The 21,526-nt window shown below is 38.5% G+C and overlaps 1 protein-coding gene across 1 annotated transcript in view; it reads right to left on the bottom strand.

The window, feature by feature from the left end:
* Positions 1–21,526, bottom strand: part of si:dkey-112m2.1 (transmembrane protein 132C) — a 184,414-nt gene that overhangs the window by 52,510 nt on the left and 110,378 nt on the right. Inside the window, exon 5 of the mRNA XM_005939462.3 lies at positions 1,076–1,265. Within this exon, the coding sequence (XP_005939524.1) occupies positions 1,076–1,265 (190 nt within the window). The remainder of the gene's footprint in view (positions 1–1,075; positions 1,266–21,526) is intronic.

Here is a 21,526-nt window from a genome sequence, read left to right as displayed (position 1 = left end):
TACTAGACATCTAATATAATCTCTTGCTTTTGCTTTCAGACTACCACTTAACCAATTTAAGGCTGTGGGGTAGAAGTAGGGGGAACCTATCCCTGATTTCACAGGCACTCCACCAGTCTGTCACAGGACTAACACACTGAGACAGGTAACCTTTCACACTCACAATTTAGATTCAGCAGTAAACCTAGGAGTACCCCACCCTGGATTCTAACTCAAGACCTTCTTGATCATCCTTCTTAATCATGTTTTAGTCTTGTCTTCTGCAATTGCAAAACAGGCTTTGTTGGATATAGGTCACCTTGTTTCAACAAGCACTTCATTGATGCATTTTTAAAAAAATGCGGTCTCATCTGCTTAAGACAACTGTCCTGCTGCATGGGTCACATTTAGCTCAAGTTTCCACCATTGTGTAGGATTATATATCACCTGCTACCCTTGTTTGAGCTCTTCACATGCCAAAGTGCGTTCTGTTTCTACCAGGTAAGGTCTGCCCCAGATTCTGTTTATCTTATGTGTCTCGATAAATCTTTTGTTTTCTTCTCAGTATGTCAGTGTCCAAGAGCTAAAGTTGGTCTGACCGAATCTGTTGATGTGCTTTTTTTGAGGCATTTTAGTCTCATGTAGACTTCTGCACTGGAAGTTGAATACACAGACGACTAGTATAAAAAGCATCACCAGGATGCCACAACCCTTATACATATAATATATGCATTATTTATCCTTTCCTAATTTCATCAGTCAGTTTCATCTGTCCCCTGTCAACCCCAAATGACCCGGGTATGCTGGTTTTTTTCTCCCGTTGCTTGGTAGGAGCAACTCAAATCGCTCTTTTGATGTTGAAGGTTGCTGACGACTGGTTTGGGGTAAAGTATCAGACACAAAGTAGTAAAACAGTTTATAACATTGGAAGTAACAACTTTGCAAACTTACTGTGGCTCTAACTATCTGTGATAACACACTCAAAAAACAAATGCATGTAGTGTTGATGGGTTATTTTAAGTTAGCCTAACACTGAACTTAGACACATATTCCCTTACGCACACATGCTTCCAATTTCCAACCAGTCACTCCTCACCATGGCCAGTGGCACGATGCCACCCAGGTCCTGCGGTGCCAGACGGATGAGAGTCTGCACTTCACTGGTCAGGGTGCGCGTGAGCGGATACTCGACCTGCCATGCCACCTCCCTGCTCCCCTGAGTTACCATCAGCCCATTTACCTCCAAGTCTACTTGTAGCACTCGCTGGTAGCCCACTGCCTCCATTCTGCAGAGAGAGGATAAAAATTTGTATGTCAGGAGTGGATTTTGATAAAAGGTTAAATAAAAGGTTGGAGTCAAAAGGGATAAGAAGGTAGCAGGGAAAATAAGGTAAAGCAAGGAAAAAAGAAGCAAACACAAGAACTTGAAATAATGTGAACACACAGGAATGATGGAAGGATTAACAGGAGGGGAAATAAAACATCGGTCAGCCCATTCAGGGAAAACTATCAAAAAAGAAGAATTACACTTTACATTTTAATCACCTATTTAAAAAGTTATGTAGCACAAACACTTTGATGGTACCATTAAACCATTAAAATTCCATGAACCACGATGTGTGCAAAAAATAAATAAATAAATCGTTGCAATATGAAGTCTGTCTTGCAGACTGCCAGGGCCATGCAAATAATTTTCCAGCATCCGATGGAGATGCAAACAAAGCAGAAAAACAATGAATGTCAAAGAACACCCATCAAACTTATTTGATTTGCTGAATGCTTGCCTTGATCAAGCTGCTGCCTTTCACCTCTCTTTGTCGCAGCTAAAAATCAATGCCGCACCATTTTCTGAACAACCTGAGACTGATATACAGAGCACGCACTGTCTTGAATAATACAGTTTACCAGATTGGAAGTCTGGAAGTGACTCACAGAGGTAAGTGCTGAGGTTGTGAGAGTCTGCTACTTTAAATCACAGCGACAACAAAAGCTAAAAACAACTCAGATGCTTCCTATAATTTAAAAAAAAAGAAGATAATAGGCATGAAAATTCAAGATGTTGTTAGCTTTGCATCTGTTTATAATGAGTACTATCCTAATTATATCTCTAGCCTAAAAAGTAGGTTTGCTTTTTCTGTGTCGCAATCAATACAAGGCTGGATAGAGTCCAAACTGAGGTTCAGGAGGATTTGAGGGATAAGATCCAAGGTTTTTCTTGAACATATTTTGGCCAAGTCTGCAGTTAAATATCCCCCAACTCTCCCTTATGTTCACAGTTCAGATGCTAGCCCCATTTCAAAGTGCAGATTTAAGGATCCACTCCGGTTTAAAAAAAATAAAAAGAAAGAAATGCAAGGGAGGACAGTTTTGAAAATCAGTGTGGATGAAAACTGCTTAAATAGCAATTCTAGGTCAGGCAGAAAAGCCTCTCAGTTTCAGTGGGTAATATTCTGAATTATACAAAAACATGCTTTCAAATAACCATTGAGAAGGTTTGGCTCGGGATGATCACAGAGGAGCACTGCTGTGAATCTGACCCCACAATGAGAAATATTAAGGTGCAGTTCCGTTTGAACAAAGCAGAATTTCACGGGTGAGTAGCATTGTGCCAAAGGTAGGGGTTGTTCTTTGTACTGTACTAACATTCACAAAGTTAAAAGTCATGAGATTTTTACACAAAGGATCTGCCTTCCTTTCTTTTATCCCCAATTTTTAAAAAAAACAAAAAACAAACAAATAAGACAAATACTTTTTTGCTGCATTGCTCTATTTTGTACACCCATTTAAATACAGGTTTTGAAATTCAAAGAGAAAAATGTATCAAAAATGTGCCACACTTTGGTGCCAGTATGGTTCACCAGGTTAATCCATATGCTGTAAGGCTACTGCAGAGACCTGGGTTCGAATCTGCCCTCAGGCCTTTTACTGTCTGCCGTCCCCTCCCTATTCCCATATGGAAAAGATATATATAAATCTTATAAAGTTTGTATCTGTCTTGTGTGAAACTTGTATGAAAAGCATACAAGAGTGAAAACAGATATAAGATCCCTTGAAAAATTATATAATGAAACTTGTATGTTTTGGATACTTACTAAAACAATATATGAAAGTACTTACTAAAACAATATATGAAAGTAATGAGAAAGTGGCCACTTTCATGAGTAAATCATAAGTTTTTAGTATTTCTTTTCCATATGGGTTGTTTTCTACTCGCCTTTACAGAAGTTTACAGGCTTCCAAACTCGTATAAAGTTGTTTTGAAATTGCACAATAAAAATATATATCAACTGAAGAAGAACGGATAAGATCTGAATGCTTTGTTAATCTTGTCATAGATTGGCGACCTGTCTATTGTGTAACCCTTCTTTTGTCCAGTATCAGCTTGAATAGGCTCCACTCTACGGATCAGTGGATAGCTGCAATTTGGTCTGTTTGAAAGCAGTATACAATTTATGAAGTGTCGTTGTGATGCACAAGATCATGGGAAATGCTGGTAAATTTGAAAGCAAACGTAGGTAAGATTTGCTATTAGCATACTATCCCCACTCTCTCAGTAGTGTTCAACCTAGCTAGAGAGCAGCTTTGATGGCAAAGATCCTACAACAGGTGGCCCTGAAATGTATTAATAGCAATAACATGGGACAGGGTTAGACACAAAAGATGGATCGTGCACAATGCCTGCCATGCTGGGCTGTTTTGTCTGAATACAGAATAAAAGCGTTTTGCTTTTTGAAATAAATAATCAGGATGCAGATGGCAGAAAAATGGATATTTGTAGAAGTTTCTGTGCAAGATGCAACAATCACAAACCAATTTTTGTACCTGACAGAGCTGGGTAAATGGCCCAAGCAAGGCAAAAAGACACCCAACTAACTAAATCATGTTGGAGTCTGATAGCATTCTTTTTGTGGCAACATCATGTTAAATATATCCATCACTTTCACATGTTTTGGTAAGCCAGGCAGAAAGAATCCCTGTTAAATGCAGGAAGGCCTTTTAAATCCTTAAGTTATTTAGGAAAGACGTGCATACTAGCTATGTCCTTATTAATATATTGGTTCAAAGTCTGTATGGCAAACAAATTCTAATGTTAAGTAAAGAACTGATAAAATGAAACGTTTAAACCAAGTGTGCATAAATAATAAAATGTAACAGGGTTCTGAAACAATCCACAGCTCATCAGAAATACCCAGTTTTTCCATTAAAAGTAGTGTAGAAAAGAACTCAAATTTATGCGATCTAGTTATTAACTCACACATTTGATCTCAGTGCTGCTCCTTTGCAAGTTGTGGCAAGTTGGAAAGATGAACTAACACTCATCTGTTTTGGTTTTCCACGGAATAGGATTTGAGAACAGTTGGAAAATATTGTCATTAAATTTTGTAATGTATTCAGTGTAAAGTAAGGCCAATGTACCCCACTTTGTACAAAAGATGGGGAGAAGGAAATACATTCTCCTTGAATTAATTACCCCATCTCTATCACATCTTTCCACTTATATTACTCTCTGTGTTGAAATTCTACACAGTTCAATCAGCATTTTTGAGGTTGGATCTGTGCCACTGGAAAAACTCTAAAAACTAAAATGAGGGATTAATAAAAAATAATAAAATCAAACAATTTGCCAAATATTACATTAGAATAAAAGAGTTGTGTTGATACTATATGAATAAAAAAAAACATGCTTTCATGAAGGGCACACTTAAGCAATTTCTTGACCATTTTTTGCCCTTTGATTTCCCTTTTAAAGTAAAAACATCAAATGCAAAAGAGAGGAACTGATGAGCGCAAACATCCCACATAACGCCATGCTGTAGATTTTAGTTCTATTTGGTTAGCTGTATTAACAGATTTGTTGAAAATCCTTACTTCTGTCTGCGGACAGAGTATCAGTCATTTGTTGGAGCTTATTCAAGCCCATCCATTACCTCTTTTTCTTTTCAGTTTCTTTCAGAGACAAAAATTTGGAGTGCTACAAAGCCACAGTATCCTCTACTGCCTGGCAGCATCCTGGGCTCAGCGGTAGTGACTGTAGTGATTATGTGATTTACGCTTTATGGTGTATAATTACATCCAAATCAATTATCGGTAACAGACAGTTTTGCTTTACAATGTAGCTGCAAGCAGTCAGAGCTTCAGTGCTGAACACAAAACGACACCCCCGCTTCTCCAGCCTGTTCCTCTTTGTGTTGGTTCTACAAGGTGGGTTTTTCCCCCTAATATTCTTCTCATCATCCCTTCTTCATCTTTAATTTATTTCTCTTGCTGACCCGCAGTGTGGTGTTACTCTCAATAGAGGGCAGTGCTCTCTCTCTCTCTCTCCCCCCTCACCCCTTCATCCACCATGTGTTTGGGATGATGAATGTCTGCAGCGCACCAGCTGGAGAGGTCAGGCCGCTTCTCTGTGTCTCATTAGAAACATAACTGCACCGTGTGCCCTTTTCTCACTGCGATTACCATACAATTTAATACACTCATACACTCACTGGCAACTATCACTGCTCTTGCCCTGAATTGTGCATGCGGATAAGAGCAAGAGGTTGACACGGAGATAGAAACAAAAAAAACACAGAGCAGAAACAGGGTTAGAAGGGCTCAGATAAAAGCAAAATGTCTACAAGGATCACAAAACTGGCTCTGCCACTATAAAAGCGAGTAGTGACAATGCCCTGGTATCATAGTGGGTTTGTTGTGGCAAAATGAGGTAGAAAATCGCTCATGTCAATTTGAGAAGGCTTTTGAGGTATCTCCATTTGTCAGTCCTATTGTTGGATGTAAAAGCACAAACAGAACAAGGTAAAGGAATCCACTTAGATGAAAAAAAAAAGAAGCTCACACTTTCAATTCTGTAAGATACATTTCAAACACATCCTTGTAGCAACAAAAGGACTCTGTCAAAAAAAAAGTATAACTGGGAAAAAAAAATGACAAGAATGAAATTCCTTTTGTTCGTAAATAGGAAAATAAAAGTGGAGCTAAGGAACACAAAAGCCCTGTTAACCATACAGTCATGTTTTCCTCTTTTCGCTCTTAAAACCTCTGTGGATATCTGTCTTGGAAAAAAAAAAAAAAAAGAAAATCAGTGAAAGAAAAGTCTGCTGTCTCTTCTGGAGACCTGAGGGGGTTCGTTTCATGCACAGCAGTGATTTGGTTAGCACTGACAACAATGATACATCAAAGACCTGAATCTGTTTCAACACCGCAAATTGACAGTGAGTCCAGCAATAGAAGGAGAGATTGTGTGTGTCTTTATGTATTAGATTGTTATGTAAAACACCTTCTTCCAGGTAAATGTGAATATATAATTTTTCTTTTACTCATATGTGAGCAAAAAGAAAGCAGGACTTTTGCAGCCGGTGTGGAGATATGCTCTGCTATGGCTGTGGCACTTTTTGTGTAGTCAGATTTCAATGATAGATTTCCTTTCAAACTTGGTTTTGTTTGTTTGATGTGCTGTAGATAGGCCGCTTGTTTTTGTGACCCAGCACACATGATTTCCTGTGTGTTTGTCTACTGGGTCATACTAACAAGAGAACGGGACATCTGCATGAAAATGCATTCCAAGATGGACATGATAGACCTTTTGGCATCAGGAAAAAATGACCAGATGGAGGTATTGTATGGAGAACAGTGGGTACAGTTGTCTTGGCCATAACTGAATCCTGACTTGTGAGACCAGCGTTAATTTAAAAATGTGATGATGGGTAGGATGAAAACCCCCCAGCTGTCCATCTATTCTTGCATGAATCTTGCTTGGATTTCTCTCTGTTAGTAGTCAGATTTTCAGTTATAAATTAAAAGTAAGGTCTAAATTCAGAGAAGGCACTTCAATCAACTCAGTCACTAGCTTTATTTCTTGAAAATACCTTCTGGAGATTTTTCGAAATGTCCTCTGCGCCTGTCATGAAGGCTTTGTGGTGTGGAAATGGAAAACTAAATGCTAGTTTCTCCTGGTTACTGGAGTGTGTTAGCTGGGTCACATGGACCTCACAGGCACAAGGTGGATAAAAGTCACAGCGACAAGGTTTTATTATTCAATATAAAGCAACATCAAATGAATAATTTGGCATTATGGGAACAATGTGTAACCAAACAAAATGTGACAGAGGCATATTTTATGAGGAGTCACGCACTGGAACTATTTCTTGGTAATGGCCAGTAGGGTGCCGTGGCTTCCTGTAATTTGCTAGTTGCCCGACTGTGACAAAGTCCAGGAAATGGCAGCTGCAAGTGAGAAATAACGTGTATGTAACAAATATTTTTAATCTCTCTTTTCCGACACAGATTAGATAAATGAGCGTCAATAGGGAGCTAAACAAGAGCCACAAGGCTCATGTTTGCTCTTCAGATGGAGAGGGTATTAAGTGGAGCGCCAAACAATGCTGTATTATTCCATTAACGCAGTCCTTATCATGCTAAGAACTGTATCCCTCCCTGCTTTCTAAATGTCTTGGTGCACTGACATGAACGATTTACTTTTGCAGCTGTTTTAATTATTTGTAGTTCAATTACTCTCCAGCTGTGTGGCTGACTGTTCTCTGTGTCGGAGTCTAGATGTCTCTCAAACTGAAATACATTTTGATTCTAATTGGTTTGAAGACTTCAAGGGAAATCAGATAATAGCTCCAATGAATAAAAGCTGGTTTCAACAGGAGCTCCATCTGCTTCTTACTGTGACGCAGCTATAAAGGCCGTAGCATATTAATAGTAGAGACTACCTCTGACTCTACTAGTTCACCTGAAGCTAACCTAAATGTGTGTGTAATGAGGTCATTTAGCCTGATGTATTTGGGCGTCATTAGACTATTGGGATTAACTCAGGATCTGGTGGCGGAGATACCAGAAATTTTGTGTGCTGATGGCGTGTGTGCTTCCTAGGGGGGTTCAAGCTCCTCTCTAATGAGTTTCACTTCTAATATTTGCCTTTTCACTCTGATTATCTTATTGAAATGTTAACTTGCTAACAACATGCCTTCTGTAAAGACTGAAAGGCAACAGTAGGTCACTGTTTGGAGAACTGCTGAGTTATTTAGAAAGGACAGGGGAGTGTAAACCGGGTTTAAGTGTCAAAATATAGCTCAAATTTGGAAATGGCATTATTAATTGCCTTAAAAAGGGCCAGCTTTCTTAATAGATGACAGCTCACTGAGCCAGGTTACAGCCAGTAATAAATGTATGGAGCTCACAGAAAATCCACTCTAAAATCCCAAACTCATAGTGTCTGGGGAGCTAGTGGCTTCCCATACAGTGATGTCTGTTTCATCTGGTATCACTTAAACTCATCAAGTTTAAAGAGTGATAAAGACTGGCATATGACAGACAGATAATGAAAGAGATCATAAAATGAAACCATGTCAAGAGGCAGATGAAACGTAGAATAACCAATTTATGTATGTGGGAGATTTCCCTCAGGATCTATCAAACACTCCACGTCAGCCCTGTCCTTGTCAGTACAGATTAGTTTGCTCTCACAGTAGGACTGCAGACTGTGGATTGGGTGGGGACTAAAGGGAGGGGGGGGGAGAAGAAAAACTGAAAGAGAAATATTGGAGTCCCTCTCCAAAATTGCCTTTTTGGTTCGTCTCATCTTCAATACTTTCTGAAATAACCCCCCTCTGTTTTGGTCTTTTGTTGCCTCGCATGCCTATTCCTTCACTGACCTCTGTTCTTCCTTTTCATCCTCTCTTTTTTTCCCCTCTCTAGCTCATCTTTGCTGTCTCAACTCTCTCCTTCTGCATTTCTTCATATATTTTTTTTCCCAAATGTTGTGTGAAATGAAACAGATGTGGCTCCACGCATCAGCCAATCAAAAGGCACTGTTGCCACTCTACACCATATTGTAACAAAAGGCAATCAGACCCTAAAAACGCAGTCGGGGAAACAGAGACGTGTCTCGGAAAATTGAAAATATTAACGTAGTGTAAAAAAACCAAAAAAAAACCCCCCTCAAGCTCATCTTCTAAGAATTTAATATGAACCCAATAACCAGAAAGCCTTATTAACGCTTTTAAACTTGTGTGTACCCACAGCCATGTCCTTCTCTACTATATAAATGTGATTTTAGTCTGTTAGGTGGTCACCAGGCAATGTGACTGCATGATAATAAATAATATATAGCTTTATATTATAGTTTGTTGATATGAATTTAATGTCATTGGTGTGAAATGAATTGATACACAGCAAAATCTCCAGTGTTAAATTAACATTGGAGATTTTGCTGTGTACAATGCTCTTATAGGTTTTATAGGCACATACATGCTAAAAATGGGTAATTTGAGGATATTTGAAGAAGGCTGCTAGGCAACATGATGACAACCTAGGATCTGGCATAGATGAGAACCTTAAGGAGCCTAAGATGTACCTGTGTCAAATTTGGTTGCTCAACTCAGGATTATGTAGGAGGAATTTGAGGATAAGCAGACAGACAGAAAGTTGGTGCATTACAATAAGACACCAGTGATGGTATTCAGTGTTGTAGTGTTAAAAAAAACATTTTTTTCTAAAAAAAAAATAAGAGAAAAGGTCCGCATTGACCTCCTGATTACACAGCAATGATGGTGCCTACATTTAAAGGGAAACATATTTTGAACCCTTTCATTAAAATCTAAACATCAAACAGAAAACGTAATGCTTCTTTATATTGATGCCTTTGCAAACTAATTGTAATATTAACCTCCTGAGACCTCCTCTTTGATATTTGGGCATATTGAGGCCCGATGAATGTAAAAACAAAGAATTACCAGATTTTTTTTTTTTACCTTATTTTTGTTTTTAAGAAAAATAAGAGCCACATCTGAGGATATTCGTTTAAAATTTTGATAGAACAGTAGCAGTATAATGTCCTTGTAAGTGGATATCAGGCCCTTGCAGAGCAAAATTGAGTATTTTGGGCTAAATAACCCAAAATGTGATGCCGACATATGTGGACGCCAGGTCCTAGGAGGTTAACTAAATGTGTTTTTGTTTTTTTTGTTTTTTTTTTAGAACCATAGCCTTTATTGATTTTTTTTCTGAAAAAACATATCTAATTTGTTTTTCCTGCAGTACGTCCTTCTAATTACTTATAACACAGTTTATTTCCCATTTTGTTTCACCAGTTGGAACTAAAGAAAAATGTCAACATCCACTGAATGGATGGCCATGAAAATTTGCACAAGCATTTGTGATTTGTGTAAAAGATCTTGAGCCACCTGACATTTCTGTATATTTTGCTTCCTTTGAATTTTATAAAAATTATATATTAATTCTTAAGAAGTTGGCAACATGCTGGTGCAGTGTGTCTTTAGCACACATGAGGAAACATGAGGAAGCTGGACAAGTTATAGACAAAACAAGATGAAAAGATGATGATGTTGATAATGTCAATCTACTGTTCACCCACGCCTGATCAGAAATGATCTCAGTGGGAGGGGGAGGGTGGCGGGATAGAGGTACAACAGTGTCGTATGGAGGTTCTGCCGTGATTTGGGAATGCATCTCAGCCACTGGTGTTGGGAATCTTGTAGAAAGTGATGGAAGATTGTGATTCAATATCCAATACCATCTAGAAAGAATTTACAAAAGAATCTGTTGGCTACTGCTTTATTTTTAGCATGAAAATGCAGTAAAAGCATAGCTGGATAGAAAAACACAATAGAGCACTACCAGTCATGGATTGGCCTCCCCAGAGTCCGGACCGAAAAAATATTGAAGCAGTGAGGGATCATCTTAAAATGGAACAAAAGACATTCATCATCCAAAGAAGAGCTTTGAATGTTCTTCAATAAGCCTGGACAATTATTCTCGAGGACTACTTAAATAAATAATAAGAAAGCTTTCTTAAGGTTCTACTGAGAAATATTTTCTAGCAAATTATAAAGGAATGAGAGGTGACTCAAGACAAAAGCAGGTTCTGCTTTTTTTTTTTTTTAAATTTACTTGGCAAACTAACGACACACCCATTGCCCTGTACCTTGTGTTTAGAGCTAATTAGCAAATACAAGTTAATGCATTAAACTGTCCTGATCGACCCTGTCTCAACTGAATGTTAGATGCGCCATTGTCAGCACACAGCCTGTTGATGTTAACATTTGTCTTCTTTCAAAAGCAACACTATTTCTAGGTACAGTTTTTCAGATCAGAAGCAAAAGATGAAACATTGATTTTTAAGTATTTATCCAATGCAATATTCCTATCTTAATCATAACTAACTGGTTTAGTAGAATACACATGAGGTATAGATGAAAGATTTGTTCACCTAACCATCCAGCAAATCCCATTTACATATTTTAGCAAACTCTTTTCAACTTAAATTGTTTTTCTACAAATAAATGCAGTTTCTGTAAAGCTTTTAACATTGTCCTTTGAGACACCTACAAGTGTGGCATACAAGATTAAAGAAATTTGTGAAAGCTGGGGAAGTAGCATATTGAAGTACAGCAGTTTGTTTTTTTTTTTTTTTTTTAAATCAAATTCATTTTTATTCAGTTTATCAGATTATCAAAGGCCACACAGTGCCAGGCTGGAAGACACCAGCTTTCATCGTCTTGTAACTATTGGCCACTAAACTGCTCTCAAGGACCAGCTGGTGGTTGTAAGCCATGCTGAACACAGTGAAAATGATACAACGCAATCAATCAGTGTATAAACACCATCTTCGCTCCCTTTATTGATTTCAGAAAGCTGTAGCAGTGTTGGTAAAAATCTCCAGAGGGCCATGGTGCTCATCCTCTTATCCTGGACAATGAGATCAACTCAGCGTGACTGCCTAATCTCCCCCTTGGAGCTTAAACTCTCCACCAGAAATGGCACTTCCCCTTTTCCTTGTTACTCACACATATACACACACAGATGACAAGAATTAGATTAACTTGTCCTTTTCATTATTTGCCCCTGAGTTGGTCCTTCATACTTTTAAGGCTTGTGAGAAGCATGATTTGAGGCTTTGTGCACTGTGGCCTGAAAGGCATCACATTTAAACAGTGTTCTTGTGTACTTTTGTCTTTTCATCTTGCTTTTCTGATTTTGGCTTACCGCTCCAGCCACTTCGTACATTGCCTCTCTTCTTTTTTCCCCCTGTTTTGAGTCACTTTATCTCTCAGTGGGCCATAACGATGTGAGAACAGAGGGAATCTAGCATGTAATCACAAGCTTCCTCCCATTTCACTTCTCTTTCCTCTTCTGATCTTAGAACTTCAGTAGTTATATTTGGCTGTAATGTTTATATACAATCAAATGGAGCATCTAATGCTGAAAAACCTCCTCTAACTTTAGAGTTTACTACAGTGCAAAAATGGTTCGCCAAAGTTTGCGGCAGGCAATTTACTGCATCACATAAGGCTGAAAGTAAGTATAACTGTAATACTGCAGGTGTCTATGAGTGGTCATTAATGTGAGTAATGAGTGTGTAATTTGCACAGATGTGTTTTCCAAAGTTGTGATCACGATGCCAAAAATGTGACAGTTCATGTTTAAACTTAGATTAGTTCTGTTAAATAATATTTTTTAGTTTTTATGTTCAGAAATCAGCAATAACTGCAGGCTGTATGCATCACTTTCTGCCTTATGACTCAACTTGAACAATCTCCAGTTCGTGTCATTGCCCTGTATGTTTACTGGTTTGTGTATATGAGCAGAATTGGTGTTTTCAAAAGGTGAAAAGCTTCAGAAATGACGTTGTGACTTTTGACTTTCTATTAACAAATGGAAATGTGTTACAAAGATGCTAAAGTATAGACTTTTGCTAAAATGTTTCTCTCAGAGTCCTGCACCTTCCTTTATATTTTCTGTAGTTTAGAAAGTCAATACACCTTCTGACTTTGGAAAGTTTTAAATTGAAAATGACAATGGTTACTTTTGTTGAGGGTTTTACCTCTCTGTATTTGCTTTGCATGTGTAATACAGGGTTTTTAAACAAAGGTCGGGTGGCTAAAAAAAGACAACCAAGTTTGAACTCAATATGGCAAATACAGGCCAATATGAGCAACAAACACTGCTCAATGTTAGAGCTGTTTGGATCACAGAAAGAAAATAGTCTAAACAGATAAAGAACATGCCATGTTTTGTTCTTCTCCTTGATATCATTCAATCAGTGGTCTAAAAGGCTAATTAGTGAGCTGCAGAAGGAACCCCAATTCCCATGTAGCTGTAGAAAAGTTACAGTGGGTGGCTGGTTTGATTTTAAATGACAACGTGAACTCAATATACAGAGGATGCAAGTTTCTTTCATTTGGACTAAGGCATTTTTTTTCTCAAACTGTGCATTTGATGATAAATGACCCAACTGCTGCAGACCAAATCTTTCTACAAATAAACCAATCTGAACCTGGAGATAAATAAAGGTCAGAGCCCTGGCCAAAAACACAAAAAGGTGGCAGCAGGTTTGGACAGCCTCACAATAGGTTATAGTGGCTTATCACCCTAAGTTAATTAAATAGTGAATGCACAAGAAAGAAAGAAGAAGAAAAAGCACCGCCAAGGCTTCCATCCAGAAATAAAAAATCCACAAAGCGACAGAGAACTGATGGTGCTGCAGAGGAGCTTGGTCTGTGGGGCCAAGAGATGCTTTTGGTAATGCTGGCTTCTTTTAAACAGGGGCAAATAGTCAATTACTCCCTCCTGACAAAAGTGAGAATGAGAAAAGCTAAAACAGATAAAAACAAACAAACAAGAAGACACCAAAAATGGATTGAAGAAGGAGTGAATACAATGGGGATGCATAACGGAGCCAATAAAATGTATGTCCTCATAGCTTGCAAGTATTATACTTTTACCATGAATACACTGAGGGTGTAGTAAAATCTGTAAAAAAAAATACTGCTTAAAATTATGAATATTTATGATACTTGTCTCAGCTCTTGTAGGTTTCCAGTGCAAACTGCTTTTTTGTTAGCCTAATGTATATTTTGTGGTAGGGCTGAACGATTATGGAAAATAATCTAATTGCGATTTTTTTGCCCCAATATTGCGATTGCGATGCGATATGCGATTATTTTTTAAGGTCTTTGTCTTCTGTATTATTAAACAAAGACAAGCAATACATCATATAGTATGGCCAATACTATATTACATTAATTTTAAACTGTTCTTTCCTGGAAGACAGACCTCTGTTATGATGACATGAGGTGATGCATGAATTGATGACTGACATTTTTATTTAACTTCTTCAATCACAACAGTATATTTGAACATACACAATAGTTTATTTTTAGCTTACAAACATCTGAGCATAAAGTGCTGACAAGGAACCCTGGTGTAAACATTAAAATGAAAGTCAGTACAATGTGCAGATTGCAGAAATATACATAAAAAAAATCAGTGGCTTTACCACACTCAGTTTTTCGACATCTGTGAACTACTAGACAGTCATTCAATTAAAAAATAATATTAAATAAATAAAACTAATAAATAAAAAATACACACATCTTACTGATCTCTGCAGTCAGTAACATTACACATAAAGTGCAAACATAATAGCAATTGTATAAACACACACACAAACACGCCTTTAAAATTTAAAGGCGTGAAATTGGACGGTCTAGCCTAGTTCTGATTAGCGTCACCGCTGTCTCGGTGGAGTTTAATAAACTCGGCCGTCTGCTTCTTGCTATCTAAAATATAACCAGACACTGGTGTAAATTCTCGACTGTCTCATACTTCTGTTTAATAAGTTTTCTGTTTGACGTTTAGTCAGCTGTGTGAAAACCAAGGAGGAACCCACCCGGGGGATTAATAAAGTTTTATTTTATCTAATCTAATAACTTTAATCTCAGCCAAACCGATTTACTCACGAACAAACAAAACACTGAAAAAAGCCCAACAATAACATTTTTAGGTTGTCTAAGTGACTTATATATTACGTTTAACCCGAGCAGCGAAACTCCGCGGTGATCTGAAAATGATGTGCCGGGAGTTGTGCCGTTCTCGGCCGCATCAGTAACCCTCGAGCTCCCGGCTAGCTGTCGAGCTGGTGGGTAGCAGACGCCTCTGAAAACGTCGAAGCACTTTTGCAAATATGGGATATCTTGATAAACCGAGCAGATATTTGATGTTTACACAGCTACTTTCTCGCCTGAAAATATGTTAAAAGTTTATTTTGTGACCCAGAAAGATTAGTATGAGTAATTTTAAAACTTAGTAGCGGCCGCCATTGCTGGAAACTGGAGTTTGGCTGGGCCGCGCTATGAATTCTGGGATATGGTAGTAATTTGGACAGCCTTCGGCGCGTCGCTGTGACGTAATCGGTCTACAAATGCGGCCTCAGGAGGATGCAGCCCATGAATTTGGACATGTCCAGAGTATAATCGCAGCCTTTGCGGTTAGAAAATTGCACTTGATCATGTCGCGATATTATCGCAAATGCGATATATCGTTCAGCCCTATTTTTGGTACTTGAGCTTACAACCACAATTGCTAAAAAGTTGGGATGTTGTATAAAACAGAAAAAATACAATGCAATGATCTGCAAATTTCATAAACTCATATTTTATTCTCAATAGAACATAGAAATCAAATATTTAAACTCATTAATTTTCCAGATTTTTTATGAAAAATATCAGGTTTGTTCAAATTTGTTGGCAACAACACATCACAAAAAGGTTGGCATGAGAATAACAAAAAGCTGGGCTGATCTAGCTGGGGGAATCGCTTTGCAACCAATTAGATCGATTGGCAACAGGTGATATAACAAGAGCATCTTCACTTGCTCTGAAGTAAAGATGGGCAGAAGTTTACCAATCAGCAGAAAACTGCAGCTACAAATTGTGGAATAATTTCAGAATAGTGTTTCACAATTGTGAAGACTTTGAACATAGTATCATCTGCGGCACAGATAATGTCATCAAAAGATTCTGAGCATCTGGAGAAATCTCTGTGCACAAGGGACAAGGCTGAAAATCAATATTGGATGTCTGTGATCTTCGGGCCCTCGGGCGGGGCCCGAAAATCACTCTCATGCCACCCACAAATCCAGGTTAAAGCTCTACCATGCAAAGACGAACCCATATATGAAGAAGCTCTGGAAATACTGCCATCATCTCTGGGCCAAAGGTCATTTAACATTGTTCTCCTCTCTTGTCTAAAGAAGAGGGGATGCTACACAGTCGAACTACAAACATGGCTCTGTCCCAACTATCTTGAGAGATGCTGCTTCCATCAAATCCATCAAAATGATTCTGATGATTTCTTGCTTCCTTAAAGTGGTGCATAAATGCATTTAAACATTTGATGTGAATAGAATTAGATTAGAATAAAGGCTTGTGAGATTTGCAAATCACATTTGCAAGTTGACATTCTGTGAAAAATGCTACATGCATTGTTCACAGAATGTCAACTTTGAGGAATTCAGGCTGTACGCTAACTAAACACACACACACATGACAAAGTAGTGAATAAAAGGCCATGCAACCCTCACTTTCTTTCCTTACTTTTGCTCAGCACATCTACACCTTATAAATACTCCCCCCCCCACCACCGCATTTAGTTACATTGATTCAGTTTTACTGATTAACTGGCCTACAATAGATATCTACACTTTCTCTTAAATTTCATTGCCTTTTAATCAGATAGGGTCCCATACATTGTAAAGAAGGTGATCTGCAAAAGTCGTTTTTAAAAAAAAATAAGAAAAAAAATTGGGAATTCAGTCATTTGTGTTTAAATGCATAGCCTGTGGTGGTAGCACTGTGCCCCTGGTGTAGTGCTGTAGACTTTTTTGGGAGCCCTTTGTCCGAGCCTTGTTTACTTGTAAATTCTAATGAAGTCCATGTTTCATTCAAAGTAGTATTAGTGCCATTGTGGGTTATTTTATTATACTCATGGGTCATCATTAGACTGTTTTTTGTTGTACTTGTTTGGCTGCATCTGACACAGGAAATCAATATGAACAGAGCATTAATTGCTCTTGACGGAAATTGTGCATTTTTGTTCTGTTTTCTTCATTTTTTGCCTCGGTACATGCCAGAGAAATGGTTGAACAAACTGTCAGTGGCACTAAGCCACGTATCAGACATCTTGGTTTGTATTGCTCTCTCATTAAAATATACCAAAGTGGAAATCTTGTTTATATCTTGAGGGTTTTACATGCATCATCGACTTGTATGCAGTGCATGCTTTCAAAGGCAGCCTTTAATATTTTATGCTACCTTGAACCACTCTAGACACCTGCGTGATTTCTGGCCACAAATCTCATACTCTGTCTCTCTTTCACACACACTCTCTGAAGTACAAACAAATGTAAACACTGGCAACAGACGCACATGAATGTTCAGGTCTGACACAAACATAAACAAACAGGCAGACGCCTCCCTGGATGAGTTCAACTGAATCGGTGTATCTGGCAGGGTTAATAAGAATGCTGACCCCAACAGTGACCCTTTTCAGATCTGGGCCCTTACTTCTTCTCCCCTGCCTCATTAATCTGTCAAGTAAACAGAATCCTTGCCTCTGGATAAGAGAAGCATTTGATGGGAGAACGAGATATAAAGGCTTTTTTTCCTCCCCCCATCCTGTACATTCTGCTTTTTTAAAGGTCGCAGTTCACTGGAAACTACTTTTCAAGCTTGTCTAAATTTTTCTCACTCTTTCATCACATCCCACTGAATTTTAAATGACATTCTGGGAATTCTGGTGATACATGACAATGTGAGTACTGTTATGATAAGTGGAAAAGGATGAGGTCTGCTAACTTCACTCCATACACTATGTTTAAGTTGGAGTAGGGCTGTGTGCTGGATAATCCCTTGACATCTTCCTGCACCACCTCAAAGAGAACTCTAAAGCATTAACAGGGGCCAAGGTTTCAGAGGATGATTTATTAGAAGATGAAGTGGATCAGAGGGTCTAAGCCTAGGGTCCCAATGCCAATAGGCCTGCCTTATCAAACACCACCAGGCTCCATTGCCAATCTCCAGCTTGTCTGTGGGCAACACCCCACCAGCCCTGGCTTTGGTTGCTGATAAGTCAGATTGAGGAACTACAAAGCTTTGTTAGGAGGAGAGAAGAGGAGACCTCAGAATGAGGTGTATTCTTCATTCCTAAATAAATATGCACTTAAACTATCAAGAAGAGGTTATGTTATGAAGATCTTTACACAAACTTTCTATTAACTTGAATTTTAACACTCCAGGAAGAGTTTAAGGAGCATGCCTGATCTGATTTGGGGTTTTTGATAAAACCTGCAGTGTAGGGCTCATGATTGGGAGTGAAAGCAATAACGTTAACATGTGGGCTTATGAGATATACAATATACAGTGAAATTTTCCACAGTTGTTTGGACAATAATCATTTATTTAGGCAGATCCCGCTCCAAATATTTTACAAACACCAACCTGTTAAAGAGCCTTAAGGTGATATCGGTGTTGCTCATAGTCACTTCTCTTCTCACAGGGCTCTCCAATGACGAAAAGCTCTACTGAGAGTAATCCATGTCCTTGCCAACAACAGTTTTCTTTCTGAGTCTATAATCCTTCTTCTGAAAACTGAGTTTATCTGGAGCCTTAGAAACTTTGCTTGAATGCATCCAGGTTTTTCTATAGGCGTTGCTTTATCCTGCTCTGTCTCTATTATTGCTTTCAGCACACGCAAACCACAGCTTGCTGAAACCACTGCTGATTTTGGGGCAGAAGTCTGAAGTTTCAGTCTTATCGGGGACCAAACTTTCACTTGTTTAATTTTTACTTGCTGTTTGGTTAAGTTTTGGCACAAAAATGAAAAAAACAGCACTGCTTCGGTGGACAACTTGATGAAAGCTGACGAAACTATGGGTGTGCAGGTAGGGTGTGGTAGGGCCAAAAATATTTATCATGATATATATTTGAAAATTTGCAATAGAGATATAACTGACTATATAATAGATGCGAGACAAAAAACTCCACAACTTCATTAGTGCAAAAAAACCCCCATCAATTTATTTTCACTTAAACAAGCAGCTGTTTTTATGTGCATTAACGCTATATAAAAATTTATCAGTGCAAATGCAAATTCCTTGCAGACAATTTAACCAAAAGGCATTTTCAGTGGAAATGGGGTGACATAACCTGAGCATAACCAGGTATAATATCCACTGAAGTTAAAAAGAGGTGCTTTGCAAGATGAAACTGCAGTGTGCCAAACAAATAAATCAAATACGTATTTTTCTAACAGAACTATAAGGCGCAATAAGGTCAGATAAGTCTAACTTTACTCAATTCAATTCATTCTTCTTGCTTCCTCCACTTCTGTGCCATTGATTCAATAATGACGGTATAATATGGCTCAATCCTAGCTATGGGTTTCTTAACTTCAGAAACACAAGTACAGTTCATGGGAACAGTTTGCAGAAATAAGCTATGGAGTCATTTTCTGTCGGAGAAAAAGGCTTGATTAATTTGCACTGTGTGCAACTTGTTTAGCAAGGGCTTGAATGTAGCAGACATAAAAGTAAAAGTCACGCACTCCAATGTTAACTTGACAAGACTGAAATTGATGCAAGCGCCAAACAAATGATAAAGGAGCACAGTAGAGACAGATAACAGAAGAAGTTATCCTCCTTCCTCTTCTCCTGCAGATTCTCTCCATCGGTGTTTTTTGGTGCATAGTCAAGGCCACATTCAAAGCCTCTGAAGGCTCAATCACAGATGATTTACTTCACACAGGCAGATACAGTAGTTCACTGATGTTGTGTAGTTCAAGGGTACGAGAAAATCCACAGCAAACATCTAAATTCATGTCTTAAGTGGTTAATGGAGAAGGTTAGATGGAGGAGAAGGCAGAGTGCTTCTACGAGGATGGGGCATAAATCATTCCCCTGAGATTTAATTAATTATATTTCATTAGTGGCATTTGTCATGTTGATTTCCATTAATGATGGCAGATTGGAGAGAATAAATAGGACTTGTGTTTTTATTTTTATCCCATTAGATTCAGGAGGGAGTCTTAATGATTAAAGTATGAGAAAGCCCAGCAACACATAGGACTCATCTGCCACTCATGTAAATTAAATTCTAAGCAGTCAATATTACAGATACAGCTAACAATCTCACAGACAGTCTGGCTTGGGCCACTGCAGGGATCTTCTTAATGTAAGAGAGGTAGTGAGAAGAGCCTGTTTTTATCAATGCATTAGTGACCCTATGGGCAAATGCAGGTACAAAACGATATCCGAATGATTGCTTAAAAGGATCGTGGCACGTATTCATATATTTTTCACACTAAATTGTAAGCTACCTGTACCTGCGATAAGCCCGCTGAAGAAAACAGCAGTTCACAAACATACAAATTAGACCACCTGGGAGGGTAATTGCTTCGTCTCCCCTATCCATCAACTATAACATTGCACTTTGAAGACCCTTCGCATATCCAAGGACATGGAAGAAAACACATGCACAAACACACACCTACACACACAAATGCATCTTATCTCCTCCTTACACTGGATTTTTCATCTGTCTCGCACTACACAAGCTCCTTAAATCTTTCCGCTGGGCCTTTTACAGTAGAGGATACCGTTTTAACCACTGTTAACTGGGCACATTACAAAAATAGTGAAAACTGCTGCACTCCTCCAAGGCTCTTTGTAATGGTATCCAATCCTTAAATTTCCCACCTAATCAAAAACACACAAATAAGTGTCTACGTGGCTTACGATAGACCCTTTGCAGGAAGGTCATTAAGATCCACGCGACTTGCTGATGTATTGAGAGTTCCTTCATTGTAATCAGATTGCACTGAAGGGACCTTTGATTTAACTCCAGTTGTAAATGCAGTCCCACCGCTCCCGCTTGGTCTGGCCATTGATTGTATTTGTTCATTCGCCATGTGAGCTAAGCTCAGTGCAATCAGAAAGAACAGCTCGAGGCCCTCTGACCTCTTCTCGTGAAAGCAGGAGAACTGAATATTGAACTCCTTTCTCGCTCAATCTTCACTCATCATTGTTCTGTCAATTACAACAGCTACTAACAACTCTCTGGCATGGAGTGGAGCTGGCTTACAGACACACACACTCTCTTACCCAAACAATGCAAATGTACATAGGCAGAGGTCCAGTCAAATGTCACTGGTGAATAAACACACTGTTCTTTATGCAAACTCTTGCTCTTGTATATGTATATATTCCCAAACTGAAACTCTGCAGCCTTATTTTGCATGCACAAATTCTAAAATGGCACATAAGGAATATTATCATTATATCCATTGTGGGATGACAATATTGCTCAAAATAAAAAATGGCATCATATGCCAATGACAAATGTCTACTATTTTCTAATGACAGGATTTACATAAGAGAAGTCACACAATAAGTGGCTCGCATTTCATATCAGGCGCAGAGAAAGTGAGCGAATCTGTCATCGGGGTGGAGAGAAGAAGTGATGAGCAGGGGAAGGCGCAATCATCTCCTTCCTGACAAGGCTTTAGGCTATTATTACCGTATCATGAGAACAATCATTCAAATTGTGTTAAAATGTACATGTGGTTTCAGGGTCACTTAGGCTTGCGTAACAATATTATATATACAGCACAGCTTTCATATAAGGGGAACAGAGTGGGCTGCTCAAAACCCTGGCCCCAAGTAACCTATGTGTGATTGAAGACT

This window comes from Haplochromis burtoni, unplaced genomic scaffold (genome assembly GCF_018398535.1).
Source record: "Haplochromis burtoni strain Fernald_Lab_line unplaced genomic scaffold, NCSU_Asbu1 Contig_118, whole genome shotgun sequence".
Classification (NCBI taxonomy): Eukaryota; Metazoa; Chordata; class Actinopteri; order Cichliformes; family Cichlidae; genus Haplochromis; species Haplochromis burtoni.
Note: the sequence above shows the minus strand (reverse complement) of the source record. Positions and strands in the feature narration are given on the sequence as shown.